This window comes from Leptosomus discolor, chromosome 19, assembly GCF_034619465.1.
Source record: "Leptosomus discolor isolate bLepDis1 chromosome 19, bLepDis1.hap2, whole genome shotgun sequence".
Lineage (NCBI taxonomy): Eukaryota > Metazoa > Chordata > Aves > Leptosomiformes > Leptosomidae > Leptosomus > Leptosomus discolor.
The window spans coordinates 13,994,830-14,011,466 of NC_141409.1; the positions used below are offsets into that span (position 1 = coordinate 13,994,830).

At 56.3% G+C, this 16,637-nt stretch overlaps 1 protein-coding gene across 2 annotated transcripts in view; it reads left to right on the forward strand.

The window, feature by feature from the left end:
* The window catches only part of MVB12B (multivesicular body subunit 12B), a 62,740-nt gene extending 46,852 nt beyond the window's left edge, over window positions 1-15,888 (forward strand). For both annotated transcript variants that reach the window (XM_086475672.1, XM_086475673.1), the window contains exons 8-10: window positions 10,089-10,144; window positions 11,959-12,018; window positions 15,802-15,888. In XM_086475672.1, the coding sequence (XP_086331798.1) occupies window positions 10,089-10,144; window positions 11,959-12,018; window positions 15,802-15,888 (203 nt within the window). The remainder of the gene's footprint in view (window positions 1-10,088; window positions 10,145-11,958; window positions 12,019-15,801) is intronic.
* Window positions 15,889-16,637: the final 749 nt, after the last annotated feature.

Sequence of the window (16,637 nt, forward strand, 5' to 3'; positions counted from 1 at the left end):
AATAAGTGCTGTGGTGTCATCAGAGAGTAATGGTTTGCTGATTAGCATAATTAATGACAAATGGCGGTGCGGAGCGGGCGGGTGGGTTTAGCGGATGATGAATGCGCTGCAGCCGAGGCCGCGTCCTGCCAAGGCGGGCTGCGGCGGCGGCTCCTGGGCGGGAAGGGCCTCGCTGGCCCCCGCCGCCGCCCCTCGCGCCCGCCGCCGCGCCTCGGCACACGTGCCGTCGTGGCTCCGCGCGGCAGCTCTCGGCGCTCCTCCGGTGGCCCACAGCCGTCCGGGCTCGGGGCTGCGCCCGGCCCCGTGTCCCCCCGGGCGGTGAGCGGCCGTGTCCTCCGAGGGCGGGAGGGAGCTCCAGGCGGCCGGCCATGCCGCGAGACGGGCGCATTTATCTGTGACTTGATTAATCAGGGCTCATTTGCATTTGCAAATGAGACTGATAAAAATGGAGTTACCTTTTCACCTTTAAGGGGGAGGAGGGATTATTTCTAGGTTGTCTCTTTTTTTAAGTGATAAGCAACTCTTTTACCAATAAGGATGAAAATACTTAATTTGCATTAGCGAAAGAAGCTAATTATTATATAGTTAATTAGCATCTGGAAATGAGGATTATCTTAATTACAAAGCACAATTTCCTTAATAGCTACAAAACTGTAAGTTTGATCTGTGTGGAGATTGGTGACTATTATTATGTAATTAGTGATCATATTAATGGTGCAGTGTATTTAGATATAATTTGCATATGCAAATGAAATTTACCTGATAGAAATATGTGGCTCCACTAATGACTCTGAGCACTTAAAAATTAAATTACATTAGGAGATCTGGATTCTGAGTTGCTGTGCAGTGGCACGCTGGCTCTCCTCCTGCAGAAGAGCTTTTGGCTCTGCGGGGCCGTGGCTCGGTGGCCCGGCTGTTGGGAGGTCGAGGAAACCTCCCCCGTCTTTTTGGCTCCCCCGAGCTCGGTGTCAGGTACAGCCTCCTGCAGCTGGGCGGCATCTCGTGCAGCGCGGCCCTCGCCCTTGCCGCGCTGCCGTCCTCCCCAGCGCTGAAGGCCTCGGCTGTGGGTCCTTGTGTCACATCACTGGGTGGTGGGAGCACACGTTCTGTGCGTCAGTGAGCTCCCGGGCAGGAGATGGGAGTCCCACATCCTTCGTAGCCGTGCTCGTGAGGAGTTTCTGCTTTCCCTTCGTGTTTAGGGGTGCCATGGTGTGGAGAGCATGGTGTTTTCAGGACAGCTCATCTGTCTTCTTTCCCCTGCTTTCACTGGAAGCAAAAAGCTACCTGTGTGTTTAAAAAAACTGAAGTCCTTTAAAACAAAACCGTGTTAAGAGAGGTGCTGTGCACCCTTATCTCCCTAGGGAGCTCTGTAGGGCAGATGTTGGTCACTTGTGCACAGCTGGAGATGGCGTGGTGCTGCTGCTGGGCAGGATCCCAGCCGTCGTTGGAGTGTGAGTGTCTGCCACTGCCCGGTGCCCTGGCCCCGTCCAAGGGGTTTCCGAGTCGAGAGCCCAGTACCCTCGCAGTGACAACCTCCCCTCCCCTGTGGTACAAAATGATACCTCCAGAGGTGTCTCAGCAAAGGACAATCAAAGCTTCCAGGGCCAGATCTAGTAACAGACTGCAGCGTGTTTCTTTAACATGCCCTGCTCCTAACCTGCAGTACCGAAGCGACTGAAGTGCAAAAAATACCCGTGCTGGAAGGAAGCAGCCGTTACCCAACAGGATGTTTCTCTCATCAGGAGGGAGAAATTTACAGCCGCCGGCCGGGGAACACTGCAGCTATTGTGGGCGCTTCCTGAGATGCTTTTTGCAACTGCTTGCTCCAGCCCGAGTCCTGCCTCCTGCGCCTCCCTGCCTCTGCGGCAGACAGACGTTACATGTTTAATGACTTCCAAGGAGTCTGTCTGTCATTACAGCGAGAGCTGAAAGTAATTGAAAAGCGTCTGTGTTTCTCTTCAGCGCGGAGGCTGGAGGAGTGCCTCCGCTTCGCCTCCCTGTCCTCGAGCGGGACCTGCCCTGGCTCTGCCGCAGCCCCGCACAAGTGCCCTGTTTTGTATCTGCTCTGGTCTAATTAATTAAGGGTTGTTGCTTGGAAGTAGCACATGCTTAGGTGTGATCTTTGAAGTTTAGTGTGGTGCGGAGACTTCAAAGGGGACATTTTATTAAAAAATAATAAAATCAAGAGCTCCTAAACACTTGCAATTTGAAGAGCTTGTTTGAAGTCTCTCCATGTTCTCCGGTGCTGATGCAGCCGCAGTGCTGAGGTACTACTTAGCTGTCACCATGCAGTACTTAACCTTCACTTTATTTAAAAAAGAAAATAATCAAAACCAGGAGTATTTTCTCAAGTGTTTTTGTGGCTTGATCTAGCAGTAAAGAACTAATTGTGCCGTGTCATGAGCTATGCAGGAAACAGAGAAAATCAAGGCTGACAATCAAATTAGCAAAAATGAAAATTTAGTCCAGGTCTGTTTTTTTAATCAAAGTCTTTTCAAGATGAACAGGAAAGCTGTAAACCGTTCCCGTCATGGAGGTTTCCTTCCACAGAGCGGGAGGCCCCTGCTTTCCCACTCACCGCACCGAGTGCCCTGTGGTTCGGTGCTGCCACCGTCACGCTGCCTGGCACAGGGCCGGGGCGCTCCCAGCCAGGCTACGGCTTCCTCGCTCCCCTCCCACTGCTCCCTGGTGCGAGCTCCTGCTCCCCCGGGAGCCACGGGACCAGCGGCACAGCTGCCCCGGAGCTGGGTGTGCTGGGTGCGGTGCTCCGGGGCCATCTCGTGAGCTTGGGCCTGTGCCTCGGTGGAGCTGGACAAGGGAGAGGTGGCGGCCAAGCCCTGTGTGGGCTGAGCAGAGCGTGGGGCCGTCCCGCCCGCTCTGGTCTCCTCTCGTCAGCACGTTCGACTAACGAGGGGCCACGCAGGGCCAGCAACCCACTGGCCCCCTCGGCACAGCCGGCGCCGGCAGCCTCTGCGGGAGCAGCACAGATGGCGAGCCCAAGCGACAGCGTGAACTGCAATATGTCTTGGAGCCACCGCCGCCGGGCTGCGGCTGGTGCGTCGTGTCACGGAGGTCTGCGGGGCTGGGGACAGCTCTGCGTCCCCCTGCCCCAGGGCTCCCTCGCAGCAGGGCTGCGCAGGGTAGGCTGAAAAGGGACTGGAGAGGAGCCAGGGGAAACAGGGTCAATGTCTTAATATTTGGGTACTTTTCTGTATTAAGTGAAGAAGCGTGTGCGTTTTGGGGGCAGCGTCTGCAGCCGGGGAGCGCAGCCTGGGGCGGTCACGGTGTTCCCGGTTGCAGCCGGCTTGGCAGGAGCTCGCGGGAGAATTTGCTTTTGTTTTCCCCCTGAGGTTTCGCTATCATTAGCGATGTGGAAATGCTGAGTGGTGGTGTTCCATCTGGGACTCGGTGCACGGTAGCACAGAGAGCACACACACGTGTTTACTATTCAGACTGCTATTTAAATGATTGTGTACAGAAATAACAGAAGTAGGAGGCTTAGCTGTGTGTTATGGAGAGCGTGGTTTATTTTGAAAAGCTTGCATCCTTCTCTTGATGCATTGCAGACCGTTGTAAAACGTTTTTTCCGCACTTCTGATTGACTTCCCCTGCCCTGAGATCACACAGCGTGCATGGGCTCGTGAAGGTGTCCTGCGCTGTCCGCAAGGCTCAGGCGTGCAGGGCTTGCACCGCGGTGCTCGGTGGGAAGCAGAGGGGTGCGAGCGGGAGCCAGAGCTGTGTGTGCTGTGGCTGTGGTGGGCAGGCGGGGGCGCGAAGCAGGGGTGGCGGGGTCCCTGCCTGACCACCCTGCCCTGGCCAACGTGGTGCCGTCCCACCAGCTCCCCACTGCTGGCCGGCCGACCCAGGTAGCAGCACGAGTCCTGGCGTGCCGGCTGGCCGGGCACGGCTGTGCCACTGGCAGGAGTAGCCCTGGGTCTTGGACCCGGCAGCTGGCGTGCCCTGGGAGGGCTTGGGAAGTCCCTGTCCTGTTCCTCAGACAGCTGTCGGCCTGGCGCCGTCACCCGGAGCGGACGGTCGCCATTGCAGGGAGCGGGTGTTCCCCGGGGAGAGCCGTGTCCGTCTGCTGTGGGGTGACCCCGTGGCCGAGTCACAGCCTCGCCCCACGCAGGGCGCTGCTTCTGGTGGCCAGAGCTGTCCCTGCTCCCCTCAGCCTGGGGACGGGGCTGCACGCCGGCTGCGCTTTCTCGCTTACGTGCAGACGGCGTTGAAGGGGCCTCCCTCAAGCTGGGGGGCAGAGGCTGCCTGCGTCCTGGGGGGCAGCGGGCCCTTCCGGTGGCGCCCTTGGTGTCCTGGCAGGAGGGGGGCTCGCGCGTCCCTACAGCCGAACGGTGGCTTCCCTTGGCGGGTGTGTGCAGCCGCCGGGGCCGAGCGCTGCCGTGCCCGTGCCCTCTGCCAGCTCCCTGGTTCTTGCCCGCTTCCAAGTTCTTCTGGTGTCATTTAGCTGAAAATTAAGTCTTCTTTAAACAGGTGAGCTTTGCTGGTTTTACGGTGTTGCTCTAGGCTGGTTTATGAGATACTCATCTTGGTAAAACAAACGCTCTGCTAGCGTATCAGGTCTGGGGAAAATCTGAAGCCTTTTGCAGTATTACAGAAAGCTCTTTCTAAAATCCAAGGTCATTTAAATTTTAAAGGTGGCAATAGTACATTCAGCACTGGGGCGTTTTTGTTGGTTTGGATTAGCAGTGCCTAGTTTTCAAAGTCATGCAGGAAAATGTTTTGCGAGGGATTTATTTATTTAAATATTTTTAATATCAGCAGTTGAAAATTCAAGTGTAAAAGGCCATGCAAAAATAGCAATAAAGAAATCTAAAGCTGTAAAAGCTTATGGTGGGAATTTAAATGCAGAAACAGCTGTTATTTCCTTGGGAGTCGAGGTATATAAACTCTTCCGTGGCTGTGTATCCCCACAATAGTGGTGTGAAGAATTAGCGCTCACTGCAGTGTGCAAACTGAACCCGCCAAGCACTGAGGCAGCTATTCATCTATACCCAGGAGCTAAATATGACAATGTTAGCATTTTTCATTTCCCTGACGTTACCATTAATAAAGCAATGATCCAAAAGAAGCTTTGCTGAGTCTGTTCTTTATGCTTCCATCACTCACGACTAGATAATTTCACACAGGATCGTTTTTAAATTAAATGACGATAAAAGCGCTCTGCTGTCCTGTGTTCACTAGTTCATAGAAGTCTATCAAGTCATTAATGTGTCATGACAAACTGCTAGTTGGATACAAGAGTAATTAATTATTTGCATAAATAACAGGTTGAACTTCGTGCTTTGAACCGCAATGACATATGCGTCACATCATGGACATCTTGGAACCTCTTGCGGAGAGTTCATGGGAGGGGTGAGCGCTGAGCCGGGCGTGTGTGCAGTCGCATCCTCACGCGCTTCAAACGGTCAGGAGCTTGGCTTGGGTTTTGATGCTTTTTGTGTTCCCAAGTTCTTCATTAATGGCTGTTTCAAGAAAGCATCTGATTTGGAGATTTCAATGAACAATTATACAGATTTTCATAATCACCATTAATCACCACATATTTTTCAAGATAATTACAGCAATTATTATTTAGATTCCTCTTTTATGTGCACATTGTAGAAAGGAACAAGTGCTTATTACGCTGGGTAGTGTAGAGAACTATGGTCTGAAGTTCTTTGTCATCCAGAAACTCATTATGTTAGCTGATGCTGCCTGTGAAAGTTCGTCAGCATGTTTAAATTAGGGTAGCATTGGCAGGTCTGATTATTTAAATCTGGTAGCTTTGCTAAAAATATAGTTATTCAAGAAAGATGAATTACTAATTTGACAACTGAGATTTAGTTGGAGTCTACGGCACAGAAGGCAGCATCTATCATGTGCTTAGAGGAGGGTGACAGTACTTTTTCAGATTAAAGAGAGAATTTCTAGGCGAGCTAACAAGTTGTATTTATAGAGCACGGTTTTGTGGCCTGCCCTTTAAAGGCTGGGAGTAAGTCTTGGTAAATTACAGTGAAGGGGCAGCCACCGGTTAAAAGTTGGTCGTGCTTTCTGGAGGTCCTGCGCTGACGAAGGGGTGGCTCCGGTGTCCTTTCGGGTGCCCCTCACCGGAGGGGTCCGGCCTCCTTCTGGCTGCTGCTGGGGTTCACAGGGATGCTGTGCTTTGGGGCTTGGTTTTAGGAGTGCGGTCCTGGCCGCTGGCTCCTTTCAACTCTTTTATCTAATTGCAGTGACTGAGCTAATTGGGTGTGACCCTCAGGGAGGAGCTGTTCCTGGGACACAGCAAACAGCCATTGAAAAAATTTTTCTTTCTGAAATCCCTTTTTATTTTGTTCATTTTGTGGGAGAAGAGTGCGGGCACCTCCCTGATCTGTTGCAGGTGCTGTGGGTATCGTTGCGTGGTGAGAACCTGCCGCCTCCTGGGTTCAGCCGGGCCCGGCGCTGCGGGCGTCCTCTCGGCGGGTGAGGCTCTGCAGGCAAGTGGCGATTCCCCGCGTGGGACGGGAGCTGTGACCGGCCACAGGCTCCGGCTGCCTCGGGGGGCACCGGCGGAGGTGGTGTTCCTGCCGGCCCCAGAGCAGTGCGGGGCAAGAGCAGCTTTGCCTACCTGCGCAGGGAGGCTTTAAGTGAAACATGCAAGGTGCAGATGTTTTATAGGTCTTCAAAACTGTTTTAAGGTCATGACCTTTTAAAGATGTTAAAACCTACTCAGGTCAATGCGTGAGCTCGCTCATGTGGTGGTATGAGTAATGCTGCTGGTGGTAGTGCTGTGAAAATGGGACCTTGCCCACCTTTTTTGTTCTGAATCGGTATGTGTTGCCTCTGGAAAGAGCACTGTACTTGATCGTTCACCAGCACCAGTTCCTTTTATCCCTTTGCTTTACCATCTGCTGGTCTCAAACGTGACACAGATTGACATCGGGGAGCACTGAAGAGCTCTTGGCCAGACTAAGACAAGAACTGCAGCTCCAGGCCTGGTGAGTCTTGACGCTGCCCGTGGAAGTGGCTCTGCTCGTCAGAGACTGCCAGGAAGGCTTCAAAAGCAGCAGGAGGAGGAAAAGAGAAAGGAGTAAGGGAGGAATGAGAGGCTGCTGCTGATGTTTGTTTACAGCACAACATCAGAACAAGGGACAGGGAATTAAAAGCCTCCTACAGTTCTGGTTTCATTTAATTTTGTTATGAAATTAACTGGCTGCTGCAAACAGCAGTTGTGTGCTGTCTCGCGGTGCACAGCGGGAGCGATGGCACCCGCGCCCAGACCCCAGGGCTGGACGCCCTGGCAGACTGCGGCGCAGCGGTGGGAGCTCTTCCCTGCCTGTTGCTGAGGATGCCCGGCCCTGGAGAGCACTGGAGCTGCAGTTACCTCCTCCCCTCTGCTGCGAGTCTCGGTGAGCTGGTGCGTGGTGGAGGAGCGCTGCTAAGGGCGCAACGCACCCGGGCTCCGAGCGTGAGCTTGCACGTGTGCGGCCCCATCGCTGCTGGCGCCGCAGGGCCGTGCTCTGCCTGGGAGACGCGGAGAGGTGGGCCCTGGGCGCGGAGAGGCGTCTGCCAGGGCCGGGCACGTGCTGCCGAACCAGCAATGATGGAGCCGGGGCTGCCCGGGAGCAGAGCACCGGGAGGGGCCGGTGCTGTGGCCTGGCCTCGGCGAGGGGCTGTGGGGCGGGCAGGGGTGCGCAGCGCCGAGCCTCCCCTGCGAAGTCAGCGCAGAAACGCGCTGCTGCAGCCAGGCTTTGTTCGGAGCAGCGTGGTGCAGACTTGTCCACGCGATGCACAAGCTGGCGGTAACGTGAGAGGGTTCGGTGTCGCGCTGGAACAAATTGTCGCTGCATTTGTAATGTTCTTGGATTTGGATTTACGCTCCTAAAAGGAAGCTGGGTGCCTCTCCCTCGAAGTCCTGGTGAAGGTGAAAAAACCCTTTGCAGGCAGCAGCAGCTTTGAGTCTCTCTGTTCCTGTGGCCGGTGCTGCGGGGTGGCGGGCAGGGGTGTCCTTCCTCCGAAGCGTTTGCTTTGCCCGGAGCCATCGTTCAGCCTGGACGCAGAGTTGAGGGATGTGCGGCCACTCCCCACGCGTCCCGGGGGGTCCTCGCCGTCCGCCTGCGGCCCCTTGGGCCCCGAACAGCTCCCACCTGCGGGCCGGCAGCGCGGGCTCCTGGGGCGAGCCCGGCCGGGGGGTGAAGGGGCGAAGGCTGCTGCCCTCCCGGTGCTGGGCAGGCCGGCGGAGGCAGCCGGCTGTAGCAGCCTGCTGCTTTAGTTCCGTAAAGTTTCCTGAGTTGGTGGGAATTTAAATCCTCGTGACTCGTAGTGCCTGGCTGTGAAAAGAGCCGTGGAACGAGCGTGGTGTTTTCCGCTTTCTCCCTTCGATGTATTTTACCAGCAGCCTAGTGACAGGCCTGACACGCCGGCTCCTGCGCTTTGGGAGTGCAGCATTAATAACACACTTCCGTGCATCATGCCATTTTTAAGCATGATCGTTATGATAAAGGGCATATACTTAATTACAGGCCTGCTTAATTACAGCTCTGTTGAAGCTCGTTTGTTTAGGAGAGTGCTAATTGCGCTGCCGAGCCTTTGGCACGCCCTGCTTTCATCTGCTGCTTTGCTCTGCAGTTCTGAGCTCCGGGAGGGCTGGAGCGTGCGAGGACCGAAGGACGGATGGAGGCAGTCCGGCGGGGGCTGCCGGGGGAACGTGCGCGCTCGTCGCAGCTTATTCTTTAAATTACTTTACAAAAGCCAGCGTGTCACTGATCAAAGCAGGTTTCTGTCGGGATAACAAATGCAGATGGTCTTTCAGGTTCAAAACTTCCTGGATTTGGTGATGCTGCTTTTCATCTGTTTCCTTTTGTTTCATGTAGTGCTGTGGCTGCCACATAGCACCTTTGATAACAAAGTGACTCCAGCAGAGGGGTTTTTAAGTCAAAAGTATACAAAGCAAATGTAAAATGCTAAGTGTTCTTAAATAACCCTTGTTAAATTGCTGACACAGTAACTCACTGGTGCTGATGGGAGTTAGAAACAGCAAGCAGAGAAACGCCAGGTTCGTGGGTGCAGATGCATTGCAAAAGAAAACCCTTTTTGAGGATTACTTCGGGGCATTTCAGGGCTTAAATTTACTCTAGTTTGAAGTTTTTATTTATTTCACAGCTGAAATTTAAAGGCTTAAAATGTTAAAGGTGTAGCTGAAATAAAGTGGGTGTATCTGAGCCTCAGTCTGCCTTAGAAATGTGCCCTTTTCAGTCCTGTGTGGAGATTGTTGAGGTACATGTTTTAAAAATGTCTCCCTCGTACCAACACGTCTTGTGGGAGGCTTTCTCTGACGTTTCCGAGGTGGTGATGGCGAGACAGGAACACTGAATGTCATTGCACTACCGAAGAGCAATACACAAGTCAATATAAAGGCAAACAGTCCTCTTCGTACCACTAAGGCTGTGCTACAGAGAGAGGTTGGCCCAGTGACGTGGGGCTGTGCCACGTGCCGTCATGTCCTTGTGTCCATCCTCGTACTCCACAGTTTTCCGTTCTCCAGATGTGGTTTGCAAGTGTTTGAGCTCCGTTGCGCCCTGTTGAGGTTGTGCTGGCAGCAGCCAGGCCAGGGAGGGTGCTTGGCCCCAGGGGCTGGGTTTCATTCTGCCCAGGTAGCAGCGCCTGGGGGAGGTGGAGGTCACCTGAGCCAGGTGTGTTCCTTATCCCCTCGCTCAGACACCACCGAGTTCACTCAGCTGGTTCTGTGTGGTGGTGGTAAATAGATGCCTGTCTTCTTAAGCTGTTTGTGTTTGGTTTCAGTTTCAAACACTGTCCTGTTTTGGCAGCTGAACCAAATTGGAAGACTCAAAATTGGGACCATGACATTGTATATGGATAGAGCAGGGAGGGATCATTGGATTCCTGCTGTGGTAGGGACTAACCCAGCTGTGTCTCGAACAGACAAGAAACCTCTGGCAGGTTAGAGGGAGGAAAAGGCTGGCACTAACTTCTGTGAGCTATCAGTCATGTGTCAATGCTATGAATCTGTGAGCTGTCACTGGGAATGTGTGAAGTTGCATGTCAGAAGTCAGCTGGAAATGTGACGTGTCTGCTCGTTTTGTCCCTTTCAGCAATGGATGGAGTGCCTTTTATGATTTCGGAGAAGTTTGCCTGCGCTCCTGAAGGGGTGAGTTGCCTTCATTGTTCTCCCAGTGTCTAAATTTCATCTTTTCACAGAGAGTGATCAGAGCATCAACACAAATTGCCTGCTTGTGGGAGCTTTTCCTTTGTGGGACCTAATATACACCCAGTGCTTGAGATGACCCCAGGTTGCACTTCACAGTACTTTCCCATGGGGAGGGGATGGCCTTTGCCAGATTGCTTCTAAAACTGAATTGTCCCGGGAGTTGAAGGTTTGTCACCATCAGAAATAGGAATGGCAACAGGACTCTAGTGCTGGAAGCATTTCTGCTTTCTCATTGTAAAGCAAGCTGCAAATGCGCAGCTCTCCTACCCTTAACCTGCTGCGGGGACGGCGTAGTGCAGTCAGCTCTACGACTTTCCTTTTGCACCCCAGAAGTTCCAGGCCACGGTAACGGCGTGGTGCGCCCCAGTGCTGGCGGCTGCCACGAGGCTCCTCGGCTCCGCACCCTGTGCAAGGAGAACTGGCAGCGGCCTGTGGGCGAGGGTCTTCAGGGCTGCTCGGTCACGGTGGGCGCTGGCGGTTCTGCAGGTGGAGGCCAGTGGCCGTAGCTGGCCGGGGGCAGCAGGATTGCCATGGCTGCGCTGGCCAAAACCCAGCTTGGTGGGGAGGCTGCGCCCTCCTGCTGGCCAGTTCCAGCCTGGAAGGTTTGTGGAGGTGGCTGTGTCCTAATGACACCGCAGCTGGACCTGGGCTGTGTTCCAGGGAGCAGGAGAGGGGATGGAAGAATGATTTTAAGATTCCTGTTGCCCTCTGGTGTGGGAGATTGTCCGAGCCAAAGTGTCGCAAGCGCAGCAGCAAGACGGGCTGGGTTATTCTCACACTCAGCACATTTGTACACGAGTTCCCTCCTCAAGCAGAGTCCTGCCTGGCATGCCTTGCTGCAGGCGGCACGGCTCTCGGCTGGCAGCGGGACAAGCTCGAGAGGGCACCCATCCTTCCCGCTCAGCACCGAGCGCTGCGGTGCCGGCAGAGGGTGCTGCCAACAGCCCGGGCAGGGCAGGTTTGCTCGGACGAAACAGAAACCCCGGTACCAATTCAGAAGGACTTCTGGGCACTGCCAGACCGGTGCTAGTTTAAGGTGGTGATCCAAAGCTCAAAGGCTCAGCATCCCATTACCAGTTCCACCTGATCCAAAACCAGTATCTCTTTAAAAATCGGTTTACAAGAGGCTGTTAAGGCAGGCACCGAGCCATCGGCTGTGTCTGATTTTTCATGTTGTGCTCCCGCTTTGTGCTTTCTTCTTCCTGCTGACACGACCTGCGTGTGCAGCCGGACGCGGTTTTTCACAACCATGGCTTTCTGAAAGGGTTGTTTATGGGCCACTATTCCCAGAAAGCTGGAGTCCCTGCTGCGACAACAAATGCAGAGAGATTAGGTCGTGCTAATCCTCTCCTCGGATCCTTTAGACACCATTGCCACCATATGGTCAGTTTGGTCGGGGCTTCCCACAGCCGGTGCCGCTCCCACCTACGTGCTGCGGCCGTATGAGATCCGTAGGGTGTTACAGCGCGGGTTGCAGGGAGGTGGCTGAAGATCTGCCTGTGCAAAGCGCCACTGAGGTGAGTGTTGGCTGTCCCCGCGTGGGCAGAAAGGCGTTAGAGCTGTTGTCCCTAACCCGCCTTCTGCTTCTTCGCCCTCGTGGTGGACTGAGAAACAGGATCCCACGTATGTTTACAGATGGTGCCTCCAAATCTCTGGTGACAGAGTATTTGCTGACTTTAAACAAAACAAAACCAAACCAAAAAAACCCTAAGTTTGACATTTCTGTTTCTTTTTTTTTTTTTTTTCCTTGCCAGATGCAGCCGGTTGATCTCTTGGGCATCACAATCAAAACCCTTGCAGAAATCGAAAAGGAGGTAGGTAGCCAGTGAGGCACTGAGCAAAAGCAGCACGAGGGCTGTGTTTGCTTCGTGTGAGATCCCTTCCCTCACGGAAAAGGCCTCTCTTGTCTTTCCTGAGTCAGTGCTGGTGGATAAAGTCAACGCAGGGTCAAACAGTAAGCTCAGAATTAGGGATGTCCTCTGTGATCTGGCAAAGGTGCTTTAGGTGCTGAATCTGATGGCAAAGTCTCCAGATGTCTTTCTTTTCACCTTTCTCATTTATTATCAAAATGTGTTCTAAGCAGGACACTGTTAGGTTGCCTCTTGCACCTCGGGGAAGCCCTTGACCCTGACTAAGCAATGTCAGGTAAAGCACGTTGTTGTTCTGCAGTTTGATGGTGCTGGTAAGTTGTTACCAGGAAAGCTAGGCTGCACGTTCAGTGAGTGTGAGTCTTCCAGGAGCTCGGGGAGGAGACAGCCAACAAACCGAGGGTGGTCTCGTGTTCCCAAGGGAGTGCTTTGGCACATGCCTGACTTGGGCTGCGTGGGGCCGAGGAGCCACCTGCTCTGCAAGGGCTGCCTCTCAGCTGAAGTCTCAGGCCAGGAGGAAAATTGTGTCAGCAGCACATGCTTCTTCAGGCACCATCGGTCACAAACATCTCCTCTTGTCACCCGGTGCGGGAGAGGTCCGGGCAGCTCAGGGCACTGCCCGGAGGGGTGGGCGGCGCAGCCCTCCCTCGTGCCCCTCGCAGGCCTGCGGAGCGTAGGGACACCTGCTCCAGCGTTGTTTGCGTGGCCTTGGGAGGAGAGGTTGGTACCTGCCGCTCTCCCCACACCCTCCTGTTCCGTTACAGGCTGTGAGCGTTTCAGAGTAATGAAAAGTATAATTATGCAGCCCGTATTCCTTGATGAAGCATCTTGTCTGCACGTAGATAGCTACGCATATAAATATTGTGAATTTCTGCGTGGCTTTATTTCCCTTGCAAGCAATAGCACCATTACAGCAAATCTTCTGGATTTCCAGAGCAGCGAGAACATTTTCCCTGGAGCTAGATGCCTTGCAAAAAATATTCCCAAAGAATTCCAAGAGTTATTGTTCTCGGTCGCCACATTTGCAGATGTGCACACCCATCCTCCGAGCGAATGGAAGGGCTCCACCCTTTCAGGAAAACAGATGAAAATGGGCGCAGATCCCGTACGGTACTCAGGCTGCACCTGACATCAGCATCGCAGGGTGCAGAGCTGTGCCCAGCCAAGCATACGGCAAGGGGGGCACGGAGAGGCGGTGCAGCCCAGCGGGTGAAGGCAGGCGTGAGCTGGGGGCACTGCTCGCCCGCGGCTGGTGCAGTGGACGTAGGGACGAGAGGAGCAGAGCCCCGGCAGCGCCGCTGCTGGCTCTCCCTGCGGAGTTTGCCCTCGCTGCTCCAGCCTGTCCCGGGCCGGGGATCGTCACCATGCGGGCAGGCGGTGGCGCCAGGACCGGACCGTTGGTGGCTGCGGTGGCGGGTGCTGCTGTGCCACGCGGCTGCTGGCAGCGCGGTCGGTCGGTCGGCCGTTGGGCTGCCGTGGGCCTCCCGCGCTGGTGGGGCGCGCCCCGTCTTCGTTTTTGCTTGGCGTTGAGCGAAAAGTCTGGAGAGAGTCTAATTAGTGAAGTGAGCGTCGAATATTAATCATTCCTTTTAAACTGACAGGGAAGGCAGTTCATTTAACCACTTAATTGCTACAAGTTTTCGTGGGCTGCTCTTTGCAAATATGTTTAATGACGAAGTTGTAAATCTAAAAGAGCTTAAAATTTTAATTTTATACAGAAATATTTTTCCTTGTTCTGGTGTTTGTAGTCAATTCTCCAGAGCGCAGTCACATGAAATGTTCTTTAAATGAACATATTTGCTAACTGGCATGATTTCAGTTTTTAAAACATTGGTTCCAGCAATTAGGCATTTTTTTCAGTTCCCAAATGACTAGAGAAATTCGTCTTGATTATAATTGCTCTTAGCCACGCATATCTAATTTGTGTCTTTTTAAGTGTTAATTAGTAAACAGTTTGAGCTGACATCTTTATGTGTTTGCGTGTTGAAAAATGAGCCTTATTGCTGGTGTAGCTCGGGGCTGGTACCGCTGGCTGTGACATCATGACATGGAGGTACAATTAATGAAGACGCGTTGCCAATTAACAGCCGGGCTGGCGGAAGGCGGCGCCTCGGCTCGGCCCCGCCACGGCTGACCCGGGGCGGGGGCGGGGCCCGGGGCGGGGCCATGCCCGGGGCCCGGCCCTGTTCCCGCCGGCGGGAGCGGGGGCCGCGCTCCGCGCGCGCCCCCTGCCGGCCCGGCGCCGGCCCCGCTCCGCACCCCCCCCCCCCCCCCTCCGCGGGACCCCTCGCAGCCCCGGGCCGGGGCTCTGCGGGCACCGGCCCGTTCCCGCCGCGGCTGCCGGCGCCCCGTGCTCGGGTCAGCGGGTCCTGCCGCCCCTGGGCGCTGCCCGCGGCGGGGGCCGGGCACGCCGGGCCGGCGCGGAGGGGAGCGTCGGGGCAGGGAAGGCCGAGCCCGCACCCGTCTGGGGCAGCGGGGCCGGCGTGTGTGTGTGTGTCCCGACCAGCGGGCGGCCCCGTAGAGCTCCCGGGGCTCCCGGCACACCAGCGCGGCAGGTGCCGCGATTTCGGCGCCGCGCACGTGGCCGGGGCCGGGCGGCGGCAAAGCCGTCGAGTTCCCGGCGCCGCCCCGCCGGCAGCGCGTCCCGACCACCGGGCTGGCTGCGAGGGCCGGGGGCGGGCCTGGCCCGAGGGAGAGGGGCGCGCCTCGGCGACACCCCAGAAGCCCGAAACGGGGCGCTGGGAGACGTGCCGGAGGACGCTCCGTACCCGGCGCCGTTGCAGCCGCCGCGGCGGGGCTGCGTGCCGCCCCTGCACGTCGCTCCGCTTCAGCCACGCACCCGTGATGGCGGGGCCACCGCCGCCCCGGCCGCTCCTGGGGGTGCCGCGGCACGGCAGGGGCCCACAGCAGCAGCCCGGGCGGCGTGGGGCTGTCGGGGTGCGGCCCGCGGCGTGCCACGAGGTGGCACTGCGACGGCACGGTGCGGCGTCGGGGTGTCCCTCGGCTGCGGGGATGTCGGTCCCTCCGCTACAGCGATGAGCATCATTGGCAGGGATGTCCCTCGGCTGCAGGGGTGTCACTTGGCTGCAGGGACGTCTATCAGCTGCAGTGCTGTCCCTCCACTGCAGGAATGACCATCAGTGGCAGGGATGTCCCTCAGCTGCGGGGATGTCGGTCCCTCCACTGCAGCGATGAGCATCAGCTGCAGGGGTGTCCCTCTGCTGCAGGGATGACCATCGGTGGCAGGGATGTCCTTCCACTGCAGGGATGACCATCGGTGGCAGGGATATCCCTCAGCAGCAGGGATGCCCCTGGGGCTGCAGCAGCACCCAGCCGGCTGCAGTGACATCTGTGGGGTGCAGAGACGCATGCATTGGAATTTTCACCCACCTTGCCAAACCAAAAACCTTAGTTGTGATGGTACCAGCTTGTGTAAATGAGGCCTGTAAAGGGGAGTCTTCCTGACTGGCTGCGGTTGTGCTTGTGTTAACGCTGGGTTAACCCGGGACAGTTACGGCATGGGGTCAGGTGGTGCCGGCAGGCTCACCCAGCACGGCCCTGCCTGGGGCAGGGGGACGAGATCCCAGCTCGGGATCCAATTCTTACCTCATTCTGCTGCTTGCGTCGTCCCAGCACGGGCTGGGGAGCGTGGCCACATGGCTGTGCACCCTGGCCCAGGCTGCCGTTGGGCGATGTCCCACGGTCCCCTCTCTCTTGCTTTGCCCGCAGTACGACTACAGCTTCCGGACGGAGCAGAGCGCGGCGGCCCGCCTGCCGCCCAGCCCCACCAGGTGCCCGCCGGTCCCGCCGTCCTGAGAGGGGCCGCCGGCGCTGGAGCAAGCGTGTGCGTGCATACTACTGAGCGGGACGCGGCGCCGGGGCCGTCCCGGCACACCTCCGCTCGCCCGGCTGTTGCCGCCTGCCCCGCACCACACCACCTTCTCCTGCACACGCCGCTCCATGCGTTGGGACCGCGCAGCCCTTCGGCAGCTGCCCCCTCCCCCCCTCGCTGCTCCGGATGCCTCTCCACGTGAGTACGTGACTGGGAGCCTGACGGCAGCCCCTCAGTGGTCCCCGCTTCATAACCCCTGCTGCAGGACAGTCACAAAAACCAGAGTTGTCACACGTTGCTGTAAACAGCGAGCTGTGAGCTTGTGGACCGTCAAGAAATGCTCATCAGCGAGCCCTGAAGGCAAGGAAGATACAGCTGGTTAAGCCACAAGTCCCTGGGCATCGCGCCCGAGATGACGTGGAGCTGATGGGCTCTCGACGCCTTGCGGCGGGAGGCCCCTGCGGCACTCGGTCCAGCGGGCAGCACCGAGCTGCGGCGGGGGCCCCGTCTGCCTCCGCCAAGGTCTGGGCACACAGCAGCTCCCCACGGCCGGGATCAGCCCCAGACTGATCACTCGGTTTTGCTGCAGGCTGGCGGAGCCGGGGTCGCTCGCTCAGACCTGCCTTGGGCTCTCTCCTCGGGCTCTGGCAAGGTGGCGGGGCACAGAGCGCATGAGCTGCACTACAGTTCCCGAGGTGAAGCACCTTCGCTTTGCACAGGGTGTCTGTGTGTC